The 26038-nt window shown below is 30.4% G+C and overlaps 1 protein-coding gene across 2 annotated transcripts in view; it reads left to right on the top strand.

Annotated features, from left to right (window-relative positions):
- Positions 1–26038, top strand: part of LOC108557490 (transmembrane and TPR repeat-containing protein 1-like) — a 274214-nt gene that overhangs the window by 227338 nt on the left and 20838 nt on the right. For both annotated transcript variants that reach the window (XM_017914017.1, XM_017914018.1), the window contains exons 5-8: positions 4402–4475; positions 17866–18003; positions 18059–18131; positions 18191–18294. In XM_017914017.1, coding sequence (XP_017769506.1) covers positions 4402–4475; positions 17866–18003; positions 18059–18131; positions 18191–18294 — 389 coding nt within the window. The remainder of the gene's footprint in view (positions 1–4401; positions 4476–17865; positions 18004–18058; positions 18132–18190; positions 18295–26038) is intronic.

The following is a 26038-nucleotide window of genomic DNA, read 5'->3' as shown; positions in this document are numbered from 1 at the left end:
AACCGAGTTTTCACTATATACTTAGCCAAAATAGATAGATATTTTAAAAAATATGTATTAAATCAAACAAAACTAACAAATATTTCACGTTTTCATTATTTCAATTATAAACATAATTGATTAAACAATAGCTAAAATATAGAATAATCAAATTAATAAAATAAGTATTTTATATAATAAAATAAGCACGTTTACAACTTTACATAATTTCTTATGGAGAGACAAATTTTGTTCAAAAACCGAATTTCCACCATATATCAGAAAATAAAATATTAATATACGTGTGAACATTGTAACATATTATTTAACGTTAATTTATTATGAAACAAATGATGAATTTTACGTAATATTTTTTAAGAGTAATTAATTTAGTCTGTTTTTGGAGGAAAGGTTTATACTTTAAAAAAAAATTGTTATTTATTTTTTAACATCGGCGCCGGGCGGAAAATGATAAATGCACCTCTTGGAAATACAGTTTATGGAGTATATTTGGCTTCAGGATTTTCGGAAAATATGATTCCTGTTAGGAAATAAAGGGTCCTCGAGTGCGCGCCGGAAATTTTCGGGCTTGAATTTAGTGCTCTGATTTATAAAGCTTAATTAACAAACTTTAGGTATATGTATGTTTCCTCGCCCCCGAACCCTTGCGGCGCTTTTTTTACTCCCTTCCCCATCCATTCTATTTCGCAGTTTGCACTGTTATTTCGCCAATTGAAAGTTGCTCGATTTATTAATGGACGTAAAGCTCAAGTCCTGGAAATTCCCAACAACTCGATAATGCGACGTGCTTTTCAATGTCCAGTGTCCTTAATGCATCAAACATTTTGATATATTGCAAACTGGATTGTGTATCTCTTTAGTGCAAATACACATACACCTAGATGCATCATACATGGTTTACATTTTGGCGCGCAATAGCGAAGCGAGGCACAATGAATTACCACATGAAAGGCACGGTTTTCGCCTTAACTGACATCGCCGATGGTTAGAGTGAACAATGGAAACTTGGGGTGGCCAAAGGATTCCATTACATTTAAACACACTACACACACATAGAGCGGAAGAGCGATGCAACTGAACAATAGGTCATTTTCTTAGCAACTCATGCATCCCTTAATCAATCCGCGCCTCACGAACATGCACAACCATCGGGAGCACAAAGAACACAAAGCTTAATACCCCGTGGAGAATTCATTCTGCAAATCATCGTCTGCCCCAGGAACGAAAACGAGCGGATGAGAGAAAAATAAAGTAAAAAAATATATATATATAAACCCGACGCATCCACACAAATCACCCGACACCTGTTCACGATATTTATTTATAGTGGATAATCCATTATAATATTTATCGTGACAAATTGAATATCGATTGCCATTAAAATATTAAATCACCAGCGTACGTGGCTCCAAATTAATTTACTTTATTATATTGTTTACCGTCATCCATTTGTTTCCACATTGTTGCTCCCCAATTCACGTCACATTACATAACATATTTAACTATAAACCATGTGTTCACTACGCGATACTCGTCAAGTAACTTAACAATTACGTAACTCTTATAATTGTCATAATTACAACAGTAAGAAAATAATATAATAATAATAAATCAGAAATTTTGTAAAACATACCAAATTTTGACGTTACAAAACTATACTATTGAGTGTAAAACCACTCTCCAAGTACCTTATAAATTACATAAGATGAATAATTTAAGGAAATTCGAAGACTACAACTCCACAGAGGCCATGCATACAATTTTGCACAAGCATAGTTCACCTTATGAAAACAGGGCGGATATATCCGCCGCTAGTAAATAATTAAGACCCAGAGTTTTTATTAATATACCAAAAGATGTCGTTACAAATGTACCATTGAAGAGAATACATACATATTGTGCATAATTTAATACTTGAATAAGACATCTTATGTCAAGGCAATATATTTTCAAAAAAGTTAAAAATTATTTAAATGAAATAATATTTGCTTTTGAATTTGTAAGAATATATAATATTTGTATGATTATAGGTAGAAACATAATCCTAATGAATAAAGTATAATAAAAGTTAAGAAATTTTTCAAATCCAATTTATTTCATTAGTTAAAAATATTTAGATTTACTTTACAGAACGAATGTACCTAAAATATATACTTTTTACTTATTATACTTATGAAGTATAATGAGAAATTGAATTATTATTTTATACTATTCTTATGAGTTTAATCATTTACATAATATATCGATGAGACACCTTTATATTTTCAAGTAAAATTGATTTCTAAGACAAATTTCACGGGATGCAATTAAAAGTTTCGTGATTCTAAAAACTTATTATTTTTATCATTCTACTGGTTAGATATACTTGTTACTTAGAAAGTAGTATGTAATATGTAGATTTCTTTAAATAATGTTAAATATAACAGTTAAATATAAACACATTCTATGATAATATGTTTATAGACAAATATTTACGTATCAATTCGTTCTCGTATATTTTCAACAAATTATTTCATATTTCAAATGACCCGAAAAGCAACTCCTATTTTTTTTTTAAATATTTGCTCATGAAAACGACTGCGTCAACAGCGCAATTTTTTCATTATGTTATTTTTTCAGCTTTTCACATTTCATTGGCACCATTTCTATTTTTTATGGTATGATATGACAGTTATTTAAAATAAAAATATGTTTGGAATTTTTTTCAATTCAATTGAAGCTACAATAATATTTATTTCCTGAAAATACAGTTTTTTTTATTGAAAAAATGTAATATTTATACACTGTTTTTGCAATTTGGTAAATTTGCAATAAACGATTTACCTGAAGGTAAATTTATGAATAAAATTTTATCTGTTTTCTCTAAATTAATATTTTTCATATGACGTATTTTTATACCCAAGTTATAATACTTTTTAATTCTAGGTATGTTCTATAAATCAAAAATAAAATTTTCAATGTTTATCTGTAAATAGATACCTTGTAATTGTACATCTTTTGATATAAGTTCTATTACGTATTGTTAATAAATATTAATAATAAAAAATGTATTTTTCCGTGTCGTTACGTTTCCTTTAATTACTCAGTTAATTACGGTTAATTATAATCAAATATGTGATAAAACTTAATAACTTTTGATTTTCGATAGTGTACTGCTTTGTTTAATAAATATAAATGGATTATCCTATTTAAATGTGAAATAGAAGTAGTATCATGTACATGGTATTTGTTACTTGGAAAGTTACTTGTATGATTAATATTCTCTTGTTCAGTAATAAATATTTGTTATGTTGTTATCCAGAATCGTTTTATGAACAGTATTGTATATATAAAAGTAGTTCAAGAATTCGTTTTAAAAATTGGCGTACTTTGTGTATGTCATAAAACGTCTTCGAAGGGATTGCAGGTTTTAGGGTACGTTTAAATACATCGGACACAGCAGGATTTATGTAAAGAAATATGTGCAGCAATAAGAATATAAATGTTCCGGCTGAAAATACGTAGGCTATCTGTACCTGCGTGTTATACAGCCGCATCCTTATGCGCGCGGAATAAATAGAGGTTGGATTGATCGTGCGATTTTGAATGTCCGGTTTTATTATGTACACGGGTGTGCAACATACACAGACACACACGGTTGGGATGAGTGGAGTAAGAGGAGGAGACGAAGGAAGGTAGGAGATGCAGAGATAGGAAGATACTAAGGGTGGCACGGAAGAAAGATAGATAGATAGATAGATGAGTAAGGGGGGGAGATAGGTGGTGGATGCCATCGCCCGCTTTTCTGGGGCTTTGTACGTCCGTGGCTGGGATGGTCTCGCTTTATGCCCCATAAATCTAACATGAGTGGCTGTATTGAAACTTGGTCAGGATAGAACCTGCAGATATATCAATACCTGAAGGCCCAAAGGGACGATATCTGAACTACTTATATGCATACACCGAAAGCCAGTCCTTTTTCTCCCTTCTCGACAACAAACAAACGCTTGGCTTCCGTTTGATCCTTTTTACAAAGTGTTACACACCTTTGCTGCGCTCTCTCCATCCGCCCTATTTATATCGCCTCAAAGGAGATTGCCTTTAATGAATTGGCCCCGGTCCCAACCAACATCAAGGCCATAGCGAGAAGCACGTTTCGATTTAATCCTAAGAATTTAGCCAAATTAACTACAATTAAGATAGATATTTTTTGCGTGCTTACCGTCGGGGTTAATTGCACTGTTTGCGGGGAATTAAATGGGGGCGGTTTTGCGTACGTGCTTTATAATAACGACTGCGTTGGGGGGGGATTCTCCTCAACAATGGTAGTTTGTTGTGAGAGACATTGTTGAGGGTGAACAGGTAGTGAAACTATTGCAAGTAGTTCTAAGTGCTCAGGTTAAGTGGTTATTGTTGTTTCAGGTGACAGGCATTGTGGGCCGAGCTGACGTCTTGGCTTCTGTGTTCTTCCTCATTTCGCTGCTGGCATATCACGGGTAAATATACACAACATATTTCGCAACGACTCCAACATTTCCTGGAGATGGTTACACCACTCCGACGAACATCCAGAACATCCAGATGCATTTTTATCGCTGCCACTTACTGTGCTCCTGCTGCTTTCTTGTTACAACTTCAACTACAACACTTCTCTCCTGCCATACTCGACCTCATCACAACTACAACTATTCCACATTTTATACCAATAATCCAGTTCATAACATCTTTTTCTTGAAATCCTATAAACTCGCCAACAAATAACTTGTTAACTTTAATGAATTTACTTCTCTAATTGCTAACAACTAAGTGCAAGGAAAGGAACGAATAATATAACCAAACAATATTTTATAATCATTTTATCACAAAAAATATGTAAGAAATTCTGAAAACCTATAAATTTTAAATAAATTTCATTGAAAAGAAATATCAAAAATATATCTAAATGTACAGTTATACATAAAATGAGAGAGAAATATAAGGATTTTAAATAAATTTTACATCTTTATAATTGATTTATATTGATTAATAAATAAATTAGTATTGTCAATTATTGTATGGGGTCACGTCTCTCCGAAATTAACGACGGTTGACGAAGGATCAAGGTTACATGGGATGAGCAACGTAAACTACATCTGGATTGTGTCCTCTCTACAGATATAAATTAGTTCCCTTGAATAACCACCTGCACCTCGAATTATCCCATTAAGCCCAGTTGTCCGACTATGGGATTCAATCAAAATTCTACCAGAAAGTAGTAAAATCTTTAGTATTTTTCATATAAAATATTAATCTAATTAAGTACTTTATAAATATTACAATTCTTATTCATATTTAATTTATATACAAATTTAAATTCAAGAAAAACAAAATTAATGTTAACATAATAAAAATGTTGTTATAAAGGAAAAATTAAGTAATATAAACATGAATTGTTTACAAAAGAATTTTACATGCAAAAGTAATTTGAAGAAGGAACAAGTATAATTATAAAGAATGAAAACATGATGAAAATGATAAATAACTGTAGGAAAAGTCTGCGTTAATTGAGTAATTAAAATAAGTAAATCTCATCAATTTGAAGAAGAAAGTTATGCGCAACATAATTTTTTCTGACTCAGAAGCATATGAAAAACATGTTTGAGGATTCCCCTTGAAGCATGAAATATTTATATTAATTTGTGGAAAACCGCAATTAACACGATGTACTTTTTAAGTATGAGGACACGCAATTATTCAAAACATGTTTTATAACTGTACTTAAAAAATATCTCATATTTTTTTATTAAATAGATTATGTCACAATGTCAAAAAACAATGATTTTTAAATTTGTATCAATGTTATGTAAAACATCTCAAAAACCAAATCTTCAAATATTTAATAAATAAATAATTGATGAAGATGCAATTAAGATAAATAAGAAATTAATAAATATAAGATAAAATACAGATAAAATGTACTATATTTGACCAAGTACACTTGGTTCTCCTTTTATGCGGTAGATACGTTCCACAGGAAAACGCATAAAAATAGATCGCACAAAAATAAAGAATACGTTCCATAATTTTTTAAAACCGCATAAAACTAAATTAATCAGTTACAATATACCGAAAATCGCATAAAAAAGGGTTTATTAAATTTCAGAAAAATAATTAGTCTTACTATATTCTTTCTGAAATGTTTATTCATAATTTTATAAAAACGTTAACAAAACAAGTTTATTAAATTTCAGAAATATATGATCTTAACATATTCCTTCTAAATTTATACGGAAAAATTTACAAAAAAAAATACAGAAAATGTTTATGAAATCTTTCTTCACATTTTTTTCTTTAGAATTATCGTCGCTATATGAGAGTGTTCGGCATAATATTCGAACTGGCTCAAAATCACTTTCATCACTAGAAGAGATAGTCAGCATATCAGATCTATGTCCTGAAGATAATGATTCTTCATAAGTAAAATTAGTCTCAACTTCGCATGTTGATTTTTTCCCTTTGACAATATAATCAGTGATTAAACTTTGCGATGGCTTTGATATTTGTTTGTACAATTCCTGATATCCAGAAATGCATTTCTGAAGCTCGCGTTGAAACTTGAATGCTCAGAATGTTCAGAGTTATCATCTTTTTCGATGAAATGGTTTGCCAATTTGTGTCAAAATGGCATAAAATAGTTATTTAAAAAAATGCTTCTTGAAATAAAAACCGCATAAAAAGAGGACCGAGTGTATAAGACTCATCTTTTTCGAAGATAGTGAAATACAATTATGACAGTAAATGCAAACTGTAACAGTGATAATGAATGACAAGTAACAGTTAATAACAACTATGACAGTAAATAAAACTGTGTTAATATGAGTGAGTGGCAAGTAACAATGATAATAAAAGACAAGTGTGACAATGAATGAAATCTGTGATAGTCAATATGAATTACAAGTGATAATGACAGTTTATGACAACTGTGTCAGTGCCTGTGAATGGTAATAAAACAACTGTGACAATGATAGGGAATGACAACTTTTATGGGCAAAAATAAATTGCATGGTATAAGAATTGAGATTGAAAGTAAACAATATAGGACAGTGACAGTGTATAATGAAAGTGACAGTGGTAGTGAAATACAACTATGTCAATAAATGATAATTGTGACAATCTATGACAAATGTAAGAGTGAGATTGAATGACAAGTGACAGTTACTGACACTTGTCACAGTGACAGTTAATGACTACTGTAACAATGACGTTGAATAATGGTATTCAAAATATACTTTATTGAAATATAATATATGAAAATTGCCTAACCAATTATTTGTTATGTATTGAGTATTGAATGAGAGACTATACTAAACCAAAGCAACAAAATGTAAATTAACATCCATGGTGGCACAATTTTCGGCCGTTCAATGACAGTTCCGTATTGATTGAGGTTGAATGGGATCTTCGGCCGGAGATACCACTAAAATGGCACATTGTAGGCGAATTGAATCCGGGCAATTTGAACTCGGATACAAATCGGGACGAAACTCATTTCGGTATTTCGCGTTCAATCAATATTCGCCAATCCGAAATTGAAAATTTTAAAACAATGAAATACTGTCTATTCGTATATAATAAAGAACGCCACGTTCTCACTTGGAAATAATAAATATTGGCATGTTACCAACTTGAATACATAAAAGATTTCCAACAAATCAAATTCGATAATGCATGACAAAACTTTCATTCATAAAAAATATTCAACTGCAAAAGATTAATAATAGTAATAGTTCTAATATCAATATAAACTAACATGAATTTCACGCTCTGATTTGGAAATAATACATTTAATATTTGTATAAAAATAAAATTTTCTGTTTTTGTATTAGATATTAAAAAGTCGTATAGTTCTGTATTATTCTTAACATTTTATGCAAGTTGTTATAATAGTAATATTTATTTGAATTTCCAAAATATCATTGATTTCTGTTTGAAGTGTAAAGAATAGAAGGGTTTTTACATGGAACAACTAAACATTATCATGTTGCAAAGTTGAATGGATGAAAGTTTCCGAACAAATCATACTTGATAATGCATGATATAACTTTCATTCAACGGAAGATTGATTGCTTCGAGAAGTGACGAACTTTATCCGACTGTTTCGTCCAACCCCCTCATCCAAAATGAAACAAAAGCAACAGTTGAGTTGCCGAACTATTAATTTCTATCTAACTTAGATTTAATGCGAATCGTCGAAAATTACATTTACATAATATCCGTTCACGCTAATTTATACTAATTACCTATGTATCAAACTCGAACAGGACACATCACTAATTGTTATATAATTAATAACACTCCTTATTACGAGTCCGGTACTGGATTTAATTAAATCCATTTGAATAATAGCCCGATTCTTATAACAAAACCAAACGAGAAGGCGATGAAATTTCCATCTGAATGTGATACAAATTAATTACGCAATTAATCAGGGTGGAGGCAATGCATTAATCGCCGCTCATATTTATCATTCATAACGTCACGAAAGGACAAATTTATTTCGGAAAAGGACTTGACTGATGATGACTATACACTTTCACTGCTTTTGTTAATGTTCTATATGTATATATTTTTTTGACGTTGCTGTTGCATAATTCATTCGGCGGATGTCGTCACATTTGGAAATCATCCAGGTTTCATTGGCCGTAATGGATTTCGGTAATCATATCAGTGCGATGCAGCTCCATGTTGCATTGACAGTTTAATTGCATTGGTATGGTCAGCTATAGAGGATTGCTTTAACTAGTTGCCAGACAAGGCTATTGAATTTCAAATCTTAAACGCTTCATTTCGTATTATGGACGTATTCAAATTATTTGTAAGCACTTTGTAATTATTTGTAATGGACTTTTACATTAATTCTATTTTAAAACTATCAATTTTTAAATATTATCCACAAAATGTTTTAATTCGAAAGTTTGGATGCGTTTGTTAATATTGTTATTTATAAATCACAATATTAATTTTATTCGTAAAGTTAATAATAAAATATTCAAATATATTTTCAAAACTTTACATATCGGACAATCGCACAAAAAGAAAAATTTGGTTTATTTCTAAAATTTCCGGTATGTGAGGTATTGCTGTATATGCAATTAACCTACAATTATTAACAGTATATTTAAACGAAGACATAAGATAAACATTGTTTTAAAATGATGATCGCAATTGGTTAGTTTGTAAGTAGAAAGTTACATAAGCGAGGATACTGGAGGTCGGCGGAAGCAATTAGTCTTGGAAATAATTGAAAATCTTTAATATCCGGAGAGAAGACAGAGAAATATACGACGACGGCCGCAATAACATATATATTTTACTTCCCCACTAAATCTGTATTTTTATACAAAAGAATATAAAAAAAGCAGGAAGAACGGAACGAAGAAACCGTTCGTAAGGGTGCGGGAGTTTGGATAAATAGTAGTAGAAAAGGGCTGCGATTTTATATCTCAATAAAGCTAAAACAATTTCGGGCCGTCGGCCCCGTCGGCGCGTGATTTCATTAATCCCATGAAAGAATACATTGAGGCCACAAAGTGACGATTTGGAATTTCAAAGTTTCAGAGTTTGTGAGACGTTTCGTGAATGAAAAAAAATATGTGTGTGCGAGTAAATATATATATATAAAAGTGTGTGTGTTAGAGGGGGACACGCGGATCTATTTCGCCGAGTTTTATGGCCACTCTAAATAGTTTTTCCCGGAACCAGATTGAAGCCGTCGGGCAGAACTGTAAATATTTGAGATGCATTTCCCATCTTTGGGATTACGATGATTGCAACTATCTAATATTTAAGGGGTTGGCGAAATGTACTCACTTTATTATAGCCTCTAACATCTTGTCACTTCTTTATATTTTCAGATCTGTCTTAATGACCTTGTAGCTCTAGCGAAATTTATGGTTATTTTATAATTATATAAACAAAAATATGTATAGAATATATTTAATAAAACAAAGAAAAAAAAATAAATGTATGTCTTTTATACTTGATTTATATTTATACAGGACTATGCGAGGTATTTAATTATATCAATGTATAAAATAAGAAAAGTTTATATGAAAATTTATTTCTGAATTAATAATTGTAAATTGTAGCATGTACTTTGTAAATTTAATTTTTTGTCATAAATTTTCAAACAAAAAAATATGGGGAAAACGTAAATTTTAATTAATCAATGTAGAAAGTTGTCTTTATATATTTAAATCAGTTTTTGTGTTAATATTCGGTGTCTTAGAAACGTGATAAATATTCTTACTTATTTGAATATTACTGAAAAACGTTTTATTTCCATTTTTTTCAACTAATTTTATGAATAATTCTATTTACAGTGTGAGTTAATAACTATAGTGCACAATTATTTATATTTGCGATAAAGGATTATCAATAATTATTAATAACACTAATTGACTGTATACACGAAAACACATATACAATTGAATATTGACCGCAGTCTTTCCGCCCCCAACAATTATATTAATTGTGGTATTACTAAATTAATATAAATCTGAATATAGTAAACGTGGTATAAATATGTAAAATGAGATTATTAATATATTTATTATTGTGAAAAAGGACATCAATTAAATAGACTTTGTTATAAGTCCAGTTTAAATTAATCTGACTATGCGAGTTATTTTATAATATGAGTATAATTGAAAAAATATGATGAGAAATAGTTTTTGGAAACAAATATTACCCAATAAATATAGTTAGTTCTTAGAAGATTCAAGATTCAATTAAACGGATTAAGCGAGTTATTGTATAAATGGACAAAAAAATACGAGTAATTGTTCTTGAAATAAAAAACTATTTATGATGTAAAATCATTTTTTCCAATAATTAAGTTTTAATTAATCGGACTATGCGAGTTGTTCCTAATAAATGAAAAAAAGACGAGAAACTAATGGGAAACAATTGTAGCAAACAATTTCTAAACTTCTTACTTGCCAAGTAATCTGTCACGTATATTTACTTGAAATGTTCGCATTTTGTCGATACATAAACTTCCAAATATACAGTTAATTTACGAAAGTACAAAAAAAATACCTAAGCGTTACATATTTGTACAACTTCGTTACGCAATTTGTGTAAAAAAGAATTTAAAAGTTTTAGTTGGAATTTCCTACACATCTTTTTTATTGTTTTTACTACGTGTCATTCATACTTTCATTGATTGTGCGTATTTTTTTAATTGTCTGCGCTTTTTTGCCCCATTAGTTTGCGCTCGTCGAATATAGTAGTATTTTTTATATAATATAATAGAAGTGTGTAGATATAATTAAAAGGACTAAGCGAGTTATTGAGGAATATTTTATTGTCTATGAGAGAAAAATGGCCCAGATTGTAGTTTCAATAAAGAGGACTATGCGAGTTATTGTAAAATATGTGACTAGACACAATTGTTGGAGCCAAATACAACTTATAATACTTAATATTTAGTTTCTAGAAGATTCAAGATTTCGGATTAACCGACTTATTGTAAAATATATATGAAAAAAAGTAGAGAACAATTCTTGAAATTAAATAATAATAAACATAATTTATTGTACACATACGGTATGATAAATGGTTGAAGAAGAAAAAATACTATTTATTATATAAAATTATTAGTTTCTATTAATCGGACTGTTTGAGTTAAAATAAGATAAAAAGTTTTTAGAATTAAATTGTATATATCAAACACAATTAGTGTTTCGAAAACTATGTTTTTAATTAAACGGACTAAGCGAGTTTTTGCTAATTATGGCAATAAGTGAAAACAGTATGATATTTTTTTTGAATAACGCCATTTATTAAATACTGTAGTCATAGTCATTGTTTTTTTTGACTATGAAAAATGTTAATATTGAAAAATATTTTATGTTGGTTCTTTATTTATTTTATTGCGTGCACTTAGAATCATGTGTCCTATTTCTCAGCTGCTTTAAGATGTTACTGAATCTTCAGAGCTTTGGTCTTGAACTTCGATCGTTCTCTTGAAGGGTGTTACATCTTTCGGCAGTTGCGTGCGTGCGAGTGGTCAGTCCGCATAAATTCTTTTACCCTCACCAAAACTAAAGGTTTAAGTGGTCCGTCGGGGGCAGCTCTGAATTATTTCGACAGCACTCCGGGTAAAAAATATTTTCAACACTTAACGGGGGTCGCGGGAGAGCTGATATTAATTTATTGCAGGACCACTTTCACACTCTGTTATTCCCACTAAACCACACGTACTCCCCGGACAGATTTATCCTGTGTGGTTTTGGGAAAACAGCGCACACGCCTTGCGATCGAAGTTTCCCCTTGAAATTTCCCAAATTTCCCACACGTCCATCGATGGATGCAACTTCAAAGCCAATTTCAGTAAATTCAATCGACGCCCCTCCCGGAATTGCTGAAAACTGAAATAAACCCGAACGTCATCCGGTTGTGTTTAATTATCGACGTTGCATACGAACTTTATAAATTCAACCAACCCTCCTCCCTCTACACTCGGAACCGAATGGAAACATCGCGCCGTGCACGAATAAAAGTAAACTAATTAAAATCCCACGTGTTACGAACTTCGACATTTTTTCAATTACCCAACACATCCGGTGCTCTGACAATGTTATGCAATTTTTGTTTGCATCCTCTCGGCCATATGCAAAAATTTCTTCTTTCCCCTTTTGCGCTATACTTAGTTTTTGCGGGTCAGCAAAAAATCTATGTTCCAGATAAGCATGTCCATAAATTTTCATTAAAACTAAAAGCGTTTTGTTTATGGAATCCAGGGATTCATCTCTTTTTTAAACTTCTCGCATCGCATTGAAAAAATATATCTATATATATATATACACATGCGATGCTTCGACCGACGAAAACACACTAATCAAATGGGTTGCGCTTTTGACGTAAAGGAGGACGAGCAAAAATTATCTCAGCATCATTTAATTAAACCTATATAGTTTGTTCTATTTTTCTTATTCACATCAACCTAACAGGATGATCATATCTCAGAACGAAAAATCTAAATTAAATTTTAAAAGGTTTTGTTTTAATATCTTTATTTTCCATGATAATAAATATCATAATATAATTTTTACATTGCATTTCGGAAATATTATTGTAAATTCAATAATATAGATGCAAATAGAAATACTCGAATATGTTAATGTCTATTTATCCTATCACAGAAAATTCTATGTCCAAGTTGTTCAAATATCTATAACTGTTTGATTCAGTTAACAATAAAAATTAAACGTATTATATTATAATAATATAGGATTAGAGGAGCTTTAGTTATGGCTTAAATGTACTCTGTTACAAACTCCACATTTTTTTGTCTTCTCGTTTGTTGCCTCCACAATTTGTGGAATTTAATGCACGGAGAAGATATGAGCGGAGACATTTTCCTTCTAAAAATATGTTGGATTGCAAAATAAAAGCGGCTTAGAGGAATTCCTGCAATTCAAGGGATGCTCGCCTATCTTAGACAATTGTTAATTAACGCTCGGCAAATCGATGAGCATTTCCAAAACAAGGAATCCATTAATTGCTTCCAAGTTGGATTGCATTCGCCCACTTGAATACGATTGCAGCAGCCTAGGTGTGCCTCATACCATTAGCAGGAACTGCTTGTTAATAAAATAATAGGTGTATGCTCCGGGAAAGCTTCTCCAGTTTGCGTATTCCCAAAACCAAACAATCTTAACGGTATGAATAGCAGCAGGTTACGTACCCAAATTAAAACTATTGAAGCTATCCGAAGCATCCAAGTTATTGAAAGCGAAGGCACTTTAATACACTTAGCGCAACGTTCACAAGTTCAGCGTTGCGTGTAATTCCAATTATCTTAATTGAAAACGCGAATTGAGTTATCTCAATTCAAGTTTTGAGTAACGCAAACAGCGGCCGCGGCCAAAAAGTGGCCAAGAAAAATAAGGACGATAAGTCCTGGGGATGAGGGATGATAGAGACGCGTGAAGAATGACCACCACAGTTCTTTAACTTATTTTCTTCTTCTCCTACTCCTCCTCCTACTACTACTTTTTTTTCTGCTTGCTTGCTTCTACTGCTATCTTCGTTCCTCTAACGCACACACTCTAAACGCCCCTAGTGAAATTGATGGATTGCACGTCAGGTTTGGAAATAGTATAGGGCAAAAAAAATACGGGCAGTCGAAAAAAGGAAACCGCTGCATTTACAAATCGAAACACTATCACGGATTGAGATATATCTGTGTTTTATAGCCTCCAGAAGCAATTAGTCACGATCCAAGATCGAATCTAATGTGGTAAAAAACCTTACCAATTTGAGAGATGGATTGTCCCTCTGTGCCTAACTTTCTTTTAATCTCTAAGGAGATAGCTTCTAAAAGCTAACAATATAATTAATTAGATGAATTCCTACGATTTGTGTTTTTATAAAATTGTTAATCGATAATTCCTAATTTAGATCATTGTAGCACCGATTTTTGCCCCCTAACTGCTATTTGTATCTTACACAATACGATTATTTCTTTATTTTTTATTACACCTAACACTTTTGTAGAACAACGTAAACCCTTCATAAAACTAAGTTGAATTCACTAAAATTACAACAGCTTTCAATCTTTTACTTATTGTGACTAATAACTTTCTCTGTGAAAATTGTCATTCACTGTCACTTGTCATTCAATGTCACTTGTCATTCACTGTCACTTGTCATTCACTGTCAATATCACTTGTCATTAACTGTCACTACTTATTCACTGGCAATATCACTTGTCATTCACTATCAATCTCATTTATTTAACTTGAATTGAAATGTACTTCTGGAATCTAACCTAAGCTATTGTAATACTCCTTTAATACAGTATTAAGAAACGAATAAACTAATTTATTTTTGATTCTAAATAATGCTAAATTAATTACATAATTTCTAAAAATAACAAGTATCTAAACTTATTCTCTATGAAAAATGAATGTTTTAAGTCTAACTTTTTTTTACAGAATATTATTTACATAATCAAGTATTTTCAAAGACGAACATCATCTACATATTTTTTTTTATCTAAGTTTGTTAAAATTACATCTATATATTGCCGGAATCCGTGCTCATTTGAATGCGTATTTTCTTTGCGAATAAATTTTCCTCATGTGAATGAATTAGGTTTGCGAAATGTTGCGCTTCGTTTGAGCAATTTGATTCCACTTCGTGTATTTTTTTTCTCCTACTAGCGCTCTTTCGGGATAAGTAATATATGAATAAATAATCCTGCCGCCGGAAGTAGAACAGAAAGTGCAAAAAAAAATATTGAAGTATATAAGAAAGGGAAGGAGACGTGAAAGAAAAGGGCCGTAAAGACTTTTCGGTGGTCGAAGTATAGAAATTCGTGCCATAACGTCAATATACATTTCCTACGCCACTGCAATCCCCCAAAAACTTCCCCCTTTTTATATATATGTATTGTGCCGGGTCAAAGGACATGAATAAAATATAGACTACCGACTCTAAACCGAATGGGCTCAAGAATAAAAGGGTGCCCTTTTCGCCACCTCCGAAGCACCCTGCCTGTATTTTTTTTATACACCCTTGGCCGCACACATTCAGAGGTTCTTAGAGACAATAACAAGGTCCCATCCGGATGGATTCAATCCAGATTTTCCGCGCCGAATAATTCATTGTTGTGCAACTCGCCATTCCGGGATTTTAAATAATTAAAAGGTAAGGCTTGTTAACAACACACTGTCAACTGATAGAAGGGCGCGTCGCGCCTTCTTTGTGTATTATTGATTTGGATCAATTTAAGTATATGAAATGTTTATATAAAAATAAAACAATTTAATGATCTCATAAAATAAATTTGAAGCAATAATAAAACATTTAACTTTAATAAATTTAATATAAAACCATCTTTGTTAACCTCACTTTTCACTAAGTAATTTTCATAAAATGTAAAAACAAATACGATTACAGTCAATTGATTAAAGTATGCAAGGTACGCCGGACAACAATTACATTTATGTCTTCTTCTGCGCATTATCTACTTAGTGACCATTATAAAAAAATGCGAGCGCATCTCGTTTTTGAAACTAAGTAAAAACATTCTTATTTGTATAGGATAATTCAAGTAATTACGATAAATATTCGTAAGAAATGAATTAAACAAACTTTAATTTGTATAAAAATCATCTAAAATTTTGAAATAAAGAAAAATATTAAAAAAAAATGTATTGATCTAAAATAATACTCAGTTGTAAAATAAACAAAATTTGTCTAGAAAAATATGCGTTTACAGAAGAAAAACTGTCGACTTATTCGCACATAATAAATATGTATTAATTTTCCCCTCGATGCTGTAATAAATATTCATAAATTGGAATGTGGACTGGGAAAAAAGACAGTCGTATGTCTATGCACATACACGTTCGTCCTCGCGGTAGGTGGATAAAAAAAAAGTATGAATATAGGAAGAGGAATGCAAGGGTATAAATAAAAGAGGAATGAAATTCACATGTGTGTGAGAGCGTTCTGAGCGGAGCACGCGATTTCCCAGGTGTTTCAAGGGAAAATAGATATACACACACATACGCTGTTGGGGGAGAGAAATATAAATTGTATTTACGGATTCTTCTGTGCTGAATTATTTACACACATTTTCCAACTTTCCGATTATCAAAGCAGAGAACTGAACCGCAGTGGAAAGTAACACGACTGTAAATTATTACGACGGACAATTGAATTGCCTATTTTTTGTTAAATTCAAGCTTTTTGAAGAACAAATATTTTACAAGCAACAATCGAAACAAAAAGCAAACTAATACAATTTGTTTCTTATTAATTAAAAAAAAAGTTTTTATAAAATTAAACAAACACTTTTCAATTACGTAAAATTTTATACTGTAAAATTAAAATTTTATAATTTAAAAAATAGTTGACAGAGTGTCCTATGTTAGTAGAAATAAATTAATAAATAATTACAAATAAATAAAAATATATTTAATTTATAAAGACAATATTATTTCTATATTTAATTAATATTTTGATGTTATTAAAAATACTAAAATCTGCTTAAAGAATGTTTCAAATATTAATGGATGATTATATAATCTCGGTAAAGAATTACGGACATTTTGCCCGAAATGCGAATAATTTACGAGGAATTGCTAACGAGCCGTCCCAGGGAGTTTTCCCCATGATTTTGGGCCACGAATCGAATTAGAAATAATTTACATTACCCGTGAATTTATTATCGTGCCAGTATTAAATTTCTGTTAATAACCGTCGAGATTTGGGATTCGAGCAGCTCCTATAAAATAAAAGCCGAACAATAATAGAATTTGTCGCTCCGTTATGTAACTCGATTCGAGCGCGATTTACGCGAAATGAAGAGAAGGAAAACAAAATAAAAAAGGAATGAAGCGTTCCAGTTTATTTTCCACGCAGGTAAAAATATGTTTGTGCTGCGGTCTAATTAGCACCGACTCTGAACTGACATTTCAAAATGTCCTCTACAATTATAATGAGGCTGTTGTTTGCATTACACCCAAGTGTCCTTTAAAAAAAACGTAAGCCGAATCTTTAATGCTGAAAGCATTTATTTCCTTGATGCGGAACGTAAACTCCAGGAAGAGGAAGAGGAAAGTTTTAATTGGCTAGTGTATATTTATTATACTACTCTCTTTTTCCAACTCATCCTGCTGTTCTTCTTACCCGAAGGTGCACTTCTCAGCATTATTTTCTTTCCGAACCTCCTTCAGGCCAACTTCCCTGCTGCGATGCACATTATTTAGGCTTCCCCGGAATTCGCATTACCTGCTTGTATTTCCTGAATAAAATTTATTTGCTATGCAAATAATGCGATTCCAGACTCGCGTTCCGCCTTAAATCAAGTTGCGTTTCTTTTTGCAGGATGGACGGACAGAAGCACGGACTGTGGATCAGCGTGGTTTTTGGAGGTCTCAGTATGTTAGCTAAGGAGACTGGTATTACTGTTTTTGTTCTGAATTTGGCTTATGATATTTATAAGAGTTGGCCTTCCTTGAAAAAGTGAGTGTTTTAAGGATCGTGTAATTTGCAAGGATTTAATTGAAATGTTTTGCAGGACAATGTTCGAGGTGAGATGGTCGAAGGAGACTCAACAGTTTGCCAATCGCGCAGCGAAGGTTCTCACATCGGTAAGCCACACCGATTTTCCTTCCTAATTGATGCAATAATCATGAAAATAAATTTGCAGCTCGGCCTGTTGCTGGCCGTTCGTTTAGCCCTTCTGCAAGGATCTCTGCCCAAATTCTCGCAGCAGGATAATCCTGCAGCTTTCCACCCATCATTATCCGTCAGGTAAGACATTTTTAAATTTACCTTAGTATTTATATATATACAGTCCAATATTTCCATTTCGATATACATATTTATAGTACTATATATTATTACATAAATAAATAAGTTATCAAGGAATATGTTTATTTTCCAATATTATTTGCCACGTGTACACATATAAAAATGTCTGATAAAATAATACATAAAGTGTATTAATTATGTGATAAATAGACAAATACAGTCATTTCCGCTTAATTTTTCTGGAAAAAAATTCCGTTTAATCGGGACAGTAATCTGATTAACATACATCCATAGATGTGTTTTATTTAAAATCGGAACAAAATGTACTAATTCCGATGTGTCCCGATTAAGAATTGACTCTATATATTATAGAAATATCAGATGAATTAGACCAGTGGAATATGCGTAGCAATATACTATGTAAATGTATTGGTTTTTGTCACGTCTACACAAATGCTTAAATTATATGAATTATGTAATAAATAGACAAAATTAAGTAACTTAATTAAGTAACAAAACTTAGTTTTGAATAGTATTTGCCAGGTGTACACTTATATAAATTACTTATTAAATTTTGTGTTATATCAATTATATAATAAGCATTAAAGGCTTTATCAAAAATAAACAGTAATTAATTCATTTACTTATTCATACCTATTGCAAGAAGAAACCAGCGCGCTTTCCTTTTTCAGACAAAAAATAATGGGTAACAATTTAAATTCCGAGCTGGTTATTAGTGCTGCCGGTAATTTGTAACGTTAAGTAAGTCTTTCCATTTGACATTTTCTCGAGAGTGCCCAAGAAAAATTAATGATAGACTTTAATGATTGCAGTCATGAAAATTAATCGCCGGAATAAAGAATTTTTTTTATATATGATGTTGTCATACCAGTAATAATTAATATAATAAATTAAAATTTTAAAAATAGGAATATTAAAGTAGATATTCATTAATTATACATTAGTTTATAAAATTGATACAATGTAATTTATTTAAAATAATCTTAAAAATATTTTCTTACTTCTATTTCTGATTTTGATAGAATTCATTATTAATCAAACTTATTTATTTAATATTTTTCTGCTTATAAATTTCGTAAATTTACTATTGTAAGTTATATAAAATAAGTATTTCATCATTAACTAATTTTTGTAAACGCTTATTAATATGTAAATTTAATTTTACTGGCAAATATATGTAAATATAAAATTTTTCGGAAATTTATAAACAAATATTTAATTTTATTATAAATTCTGCTTCTTTTGCGATTTATCAATTATATTTTTTTTTGGTATACACGTGTATAATTTATTCTCTTTCAATTTTCTGTGAGTACACTTAAAAAAGGTACTGCGATTTTAAACAATTCCACAGGCTTGATTAATATTCCAGAAGCAACTCGGAATACTTCCTTTTTTTCTGTAGGGACGTCGGCGGCGTCGGAACGCTAAAAAAACGAATTAAATACATTTCGTGTTCGGGCTATGTGTGTTTGTGCAATCCGGGGAGAAACGGAATGAGGGTTGTTCGGAGCGGAGCGAACCTCTACATACACACAGTAGGGGGTGTAAAATTACCTCATTGCGAGGGATGGTCCTCCTTGAAATAATATTTTCGCAAAACAATAAAATTACGAAAAAGGAACTAGGAGGAAACGAGCAAGAGAGAAAAAAACAATAATAATAATAATAATGCATGGGGATTCGTATAACGCAGAGGGTAAAAAAAGATAATAATACAACATAATGTATTATTTAAGTAGACTTTTTTAGTTACGTGCTTTACAAAATAACAAGAAAACGTGGTATATTTTTTTCTACTTATAGCTAGATACAATTATGCAATTATTTGGTTACTTAATAATCATTATTAAAAAATAAAAGTATTGTATGTGAGAATAAAATTATTAAAGTTAATACTCATTACATCATAGTTTGCAAATGCAAATAATTTGACAGTTTAGTTTACTATTATGAAACACCATGGCAACCAATCAACATACCAACAGATAATACTCTACATTTTGTAGTAGAAGAAGTATACCAATAACAAGGAAAAAAGTATTATCATTAAAGTAAATAAAAAGTTTTTTCTAACCGTATTATAGTGAATCCGCACTAACCGAAGCGAAGTATACAGCTTTTTTTGGGACTAAATTCAAAAACGAAAACTATACTCACTTCATTTATTTGTGTTCCAGTAAGCTTTACGTGATTTTATAATGTTTACATAACATTAATAAATGCTGAAACGGAATTTATATTTTGTCATAATAAATGAGAGGAAACATTCCAAAATCAACAAACTTAAATCAATTATAATACTAATAAAATAGACTTGTATGGAATGAGGAAGTGAGTAAATATAAAGGGTATAGGCTGTGAATTTATATTTGGAAAGGTTTGGAGGGTTATGAACATAATTTCCGGGTCAGAGAGGAAAATCGGCCGAGTTTAGGGATGAATTTTGTTTATGTATACAGGATCTTATTAGATAGGTTGGGTAGATGGGTATTATTACTATGGTGTCTGATTCAGGTAATCGCTTGGAGGGTTGTTCCTTCTACCAAAGCAAACGTCATTCATACCTAGTCCATGACAAGTAGGATACAATATTGATGTTCAGTTAATAATTTTGAGATAGAGAGAAAAAATAATCTATAATATGCAAACAAAAAATAATAACTTCCTAAATTTTGAAGTTTCTTAATAATAGAGAAATTTTATTTGATTCAATAGTATTATTATCAGGATTTGGATTATATAATAGTAATATGTAATGTGTAGGACTTGAAGGATTAATGGAATGAAAATAATTTCAAAGTATGTGTAATCATGAAAGTTTCAGTATTCTTTAGGGTTTGTTGTTTTTCAAAACCAGGTTTCTGAAAACCAATTTTTTTTGAAGAAATTTAAAATATAAAAATAAATTAATTATGTGATTAAAAACATAAACGTTTTTTACAGAAAATCTGCTCTGGCATAAAACGGGAATATTTTTAAATACTAAGTTTCATGAAAATCGGGAAGGAATTAAATCGTATTCTTGACTACTTAACAATAACTTTAGAAAATGCTATGGAAAAATCGACGTTCATTAAAACACTAAAAATAGAGTTTTTAGTGTTAGAGGGTACAAATAGAAGAACGAAAAAATTAAAAATCATATACAATTTTTGAATTTGTCGTTTTTCAGTAGACGAAGATCTGTAGACATTCTTTCCTATTTAATATCATCTTCCAAGAAAAAGAAGGAATAGATTAATATTTTAGTTATTTATTGTTATTAATTTTTCTATATACTTTTCCGTGAAGTAAATTTTATTAGAAATCTTTCTTGAGATTCAAAAACCGGTTTTTTTTATAAACCCTGTTACATGTTTGATGTAATGTTGACGTAACATTAGAATTGAAAAACAAGGACTTATTTATACTTGTTTCTTGTTGGTGAGGGGACTGAAAATCACCCAAATTAATGTATTTTTAAATGGTCCGTTATAAATGGCGTCGCCAATTTAAACCCCATTGTGAAATAAATTAGATTTTTTCCCGTGCTCGTCCTTCTTCCTGGGACGGCCCAGCACGATTATATTTTTAAACCGTCGGACGGAAATCCTAAACTGTTTGCTGATCTGCGAAGGGCTTCTATATATTTTTTTTGGTGCAAGTATTTTTTCTACCTCGAGCTTTGCCTCTCTCACTCGGAGTAATTAAATTAAAAGCAAACGTTTATTTTAATTAAACGGAATGATCTGCGGGAATGAGGAAATACGGTCCTGTGTATTTCGGCGTGTTGAAAAGGACGTAGCAAAGAGAGAGGAGGGATGGAGTTGGAAGGGTGAGTTGCTTGCAGAGAGGAGTGAAGGGAAGCTAGCTTGGAGATAAGATGTAGATAAAAGGTTTTCTACAATGGAAATCCATCTGGTGGATCAGACACTATACACGTATATATCCTTTGCGGTTTCGTCCTCTGCAAATATTTGGCTTCATTTTGTCCTAGTGTCAGCAGCTGCGGCGGTGGAAACGGCGCAGACTAGAAACGAGAGTGAAATGTGACTCGTACATATCCTTTGCAAACGTATTCTGGGCAATGTGAGCGAAGTTTATTTTGAAATCTCATTTATTTTAATTGCAGCTCGTCCCGTTTTCGGTGGGTGTCTGCGCGAATTGAAATTTTGCGGATTTCCGGCCGATTACACCGCAACACCGCGCCAGCACCATGTTTTATGCCCTATGTAATCGGGACCAAATAAACTACCGGACCTATTGAATAACCATACCCCACATCCAAACCGCATCATACATATATACACATTCAAACACATATCTAAATATATTTAAACAAAAAAATTGAGGAAACTAAGCTAATATATTATTTATCACATTATGTTTGTTGTAATAATTTGTTTACCTACTTTGTTTAAACAATAAGAATAATTTATTGGCCAAATATCAATACATAAGAAGAAGAAAAAAAAGTACAATTCATACATAAATAAATTTTAACATACAATAAAAAAATATATATTAATAGGCTGGCCAAAGGGCTAACGACCAAGGTCTTTCCGCCCTCAAATTTAATATTTAATAAGAAAAACAAGAAACTTTATGGGATACAATTATTGCATTTGCTAAAAAGATCCTTAATAAACATAACCAAAAATGTATTAATGGATGGAGAAATTTCATCAATCACTTCTACCAAATTACTAGTTTCCAATTCCCATTATGTATCATTAAAAATAATGGCTATATTTAGAAGTTTTAATCGTCTGTTTTAATTTTTTTGTATATTTTTAGCATTCTGTTTGTTAATAATTATAAAAATAAGCTTATTTCCCGGGATTTCGCTCCCGAGAAGAATCCATTAGATATAACATGATTTGCTCTAAACATGAATTGAGTTAACTATAGTATGTGTCAATTAATACTACTATTCTATTATTTATAACACACATTAATTTAAAAAATACAATTTTCGAGTTTAATCTAATGATGACTTAGGTTGTTTGATGTAATAAGATACTTTTCAAATGAAAGAAGGGAATTAAATATGACCCAATATTTTAATGTAATTATTTTAGAATGAAGGATTTTTAAATATTAATGAGTTTTGAAAAAAACATCAATAAAATAAATATTTGTTAAAATAATTTAAATTACAAAATTTTGAATAATTGCAGGCAATTTTACAAAATACAAACTTTATAATAGATTTGGAAAAATAATGGAAGAAAACAAAAGTTTTTAAGTTTATTTTTTCATGAAAAAGGTTAAATGATTTTGAAAAACTGGAAACAATTTTATACAATTTGTTATTTAATTTATTTATGTATCTTAGAAAAAAATGGAAAGGTCTTAATTTTTTTGAATTAATTTTATTTCATCTACATTTTAATACTTTTTTTTTAAATAAAATAAATATTTTAATTATATGCAAATATCGAATTTTGTTGGTTTATACTTTTTTATATAATTATCAAAAATTTAAACTTAAAGAAAGTGTTGTTATTCCTTGAATATTAGTCCCTTAATAAAGATATTGTTTATATAATTCATATGTTAATTTTTGTTTTGTTTTGAAAATGAACGTGTTTTCTGTTGGTAATGCTACAATTAATTTGTGTTTGTGTTTGAGTTTGGAAGAACCGTGAGCCAGATAGATTACATTTGCTCCATTTCAGTGGAACTGATCAAAGACTCTTAATTACGAGTGGCATGCGGAGAAACTTTTAATTAACAAATTAATTTTGTGCTCGATGAATCCATCCGCTTCTATCCGCATTATGATACTTTGCTCTTTTTGCGATGAAGCATCCTAATGGAAGTATCAGTTATCAAAGCAAGCATCAAAGGTGTTTCATCCACTAACATCACACGTCATTACTTATTTTATAGATTATTGACACTATTAATAGATTTTATATTACATAATTTTCAGATTTTCAATATTTAATCATACAAATTCAACACATAAATTATTACTTTTATCTATAAACAAACATTTTTATAACAAATTATTTATTTATATTAACAACTAAATTAACCAGCTCAAAATTAAACGTAACTTTTATATGTTAAATAATGTTTACATATAGGAGTCATTATTAAGTTGTGCAAAAACCGTTTTAATGAATCTTAAGTTTTCTACAAAACCGGTTAAATCCGTTTTTCTAATTTTAACAAAAAAAGAGATTTTTTCAGGAGGCCCAATACATATAACAATGGAAAAAACGATGACGAGAGGATGAGAGTTCAGTATTGATTTGAAGATTTGAGTATTTTTTTTATTTAAAAAAACAGTTTTTAGTTAGAAAATCCCGGTTTCGAATTAGTTAACCGGTTATTCAAAAATAGGTTTTAAAAACCGAAATACTCAATGTACAAAAATATATGAAAATTTGGCACCATATATTGAATACAAGTTTTCGAAAATACCAAGAAAATATGAAGTGCTGAAACTGTCTTCTAATATAAGAAACTAATAACATGAACAAAAAAGATAAACGACGCGCAGTTTTTACTTACTTTCTTATATAAATTATCGGCTGATGTATATTTAGTTAGTTACAGCTTAAAACTCTCAATGATTAACGATTTTATAAAAAAATACACATTTTCTATTAAAAAACTAATAATATCGTAGATATTTTATGCGAAATTATAATTAATAGTAGAAAAAAAAGATGTCAATCAATAAGATGATTAAGTGTAGTGTTTAAATTAAATTGAAAAACTGATTTCGCGTTGTGCATGGAAACAAAATTATAATACAAAATATCGTTTTAATAAAATAGCTAATTAATAATAGCGACGGTTTAATTGTCAATTAAAAGTACTGAAAGCTGAATATAATTAAACTTCGTTTTATTTTTTAGTATTTCATTTACTTGTATTAATTGATGAATGCATATCGATATTAATATTTTAATTGTAAATACATTTATTGCGTCCATATCTTTAGTAAAAAAATATTTTTAATAATTATTATTTATCAAAAACATTTCCAATTTGAAAGACATATTAAACTGATTAAATTAAATTTTAAGCGTAATCGTATACAATTCGTGTGCTTGTTTCGACGTGAAAAATTCTGTTAAAATTTTAATTCGTATATAATACGCACCTATAATTTTGCAACATTTTTTAAATTGATAATAAAAAAGTAATTTACAGTGAATCTTGCTTAAAGAGTTTAATCCGTTCCAAAATTTCCGGATTTTTATTTGTATAGTGAAATACTGGTATAGTGAAACATATACAAAAATACACATAATATGTCACTTCTCAGCGTCACTCGTTATTCAAAACGTCGCTCGTTAAGCAAGTAATTTTTCTTACAATTAATTTTCCTCGTTAATCGAAATGCTCGTTAATTGAGGTTCCATTGTATAAGGCAGAAGTACAATAAAAGATAACATTTCTTAATACTGTACAATAATAAAAATAATACGTTTTTGTATTCGTGTATAATACACACATCTTTTTTAGCACATTAAAATAATTTTAAATTATGCATGTACTTAAGTATAATACGCAGCCCGATTTTTGTTAAGTATAAAATAAATACAGATTGTGCGTATTATACTCGAGATTTTACAGTTTACTCATCTTTAGACCTTAACAATTCACATTTTCAAATGATGACATTAATTATAAACATCATTATCATCTTCTCATAAAATACCGGTCTTGCAATTAAATAATGAAAATAACAATTTTTTTACTCGTGCGTATTATAGCA

The sequence above is a fragment of the Nicrophorus vespilloides genome, unplaced genomic scaffold (assembly GCF_001412225.1).
Source record: "Nicrophorus vespilloides isolate i.1.1-1 unplaced genomic scaffold, Nicve_v1.0, whole genome shotgun sequence".
In the NCBI taxonomy this organism is placed as follows: Eukaryota; Metazoa; Arthropoda; class Insecta; order Coleoptera; family Silphidae; genus Nicrophorus; species Nicrophorus vespilloides.
Note: the sequence above shows the minus strand (reverse complement) of the source record. Positions and strands in the feature narration are given on the sequence as shown.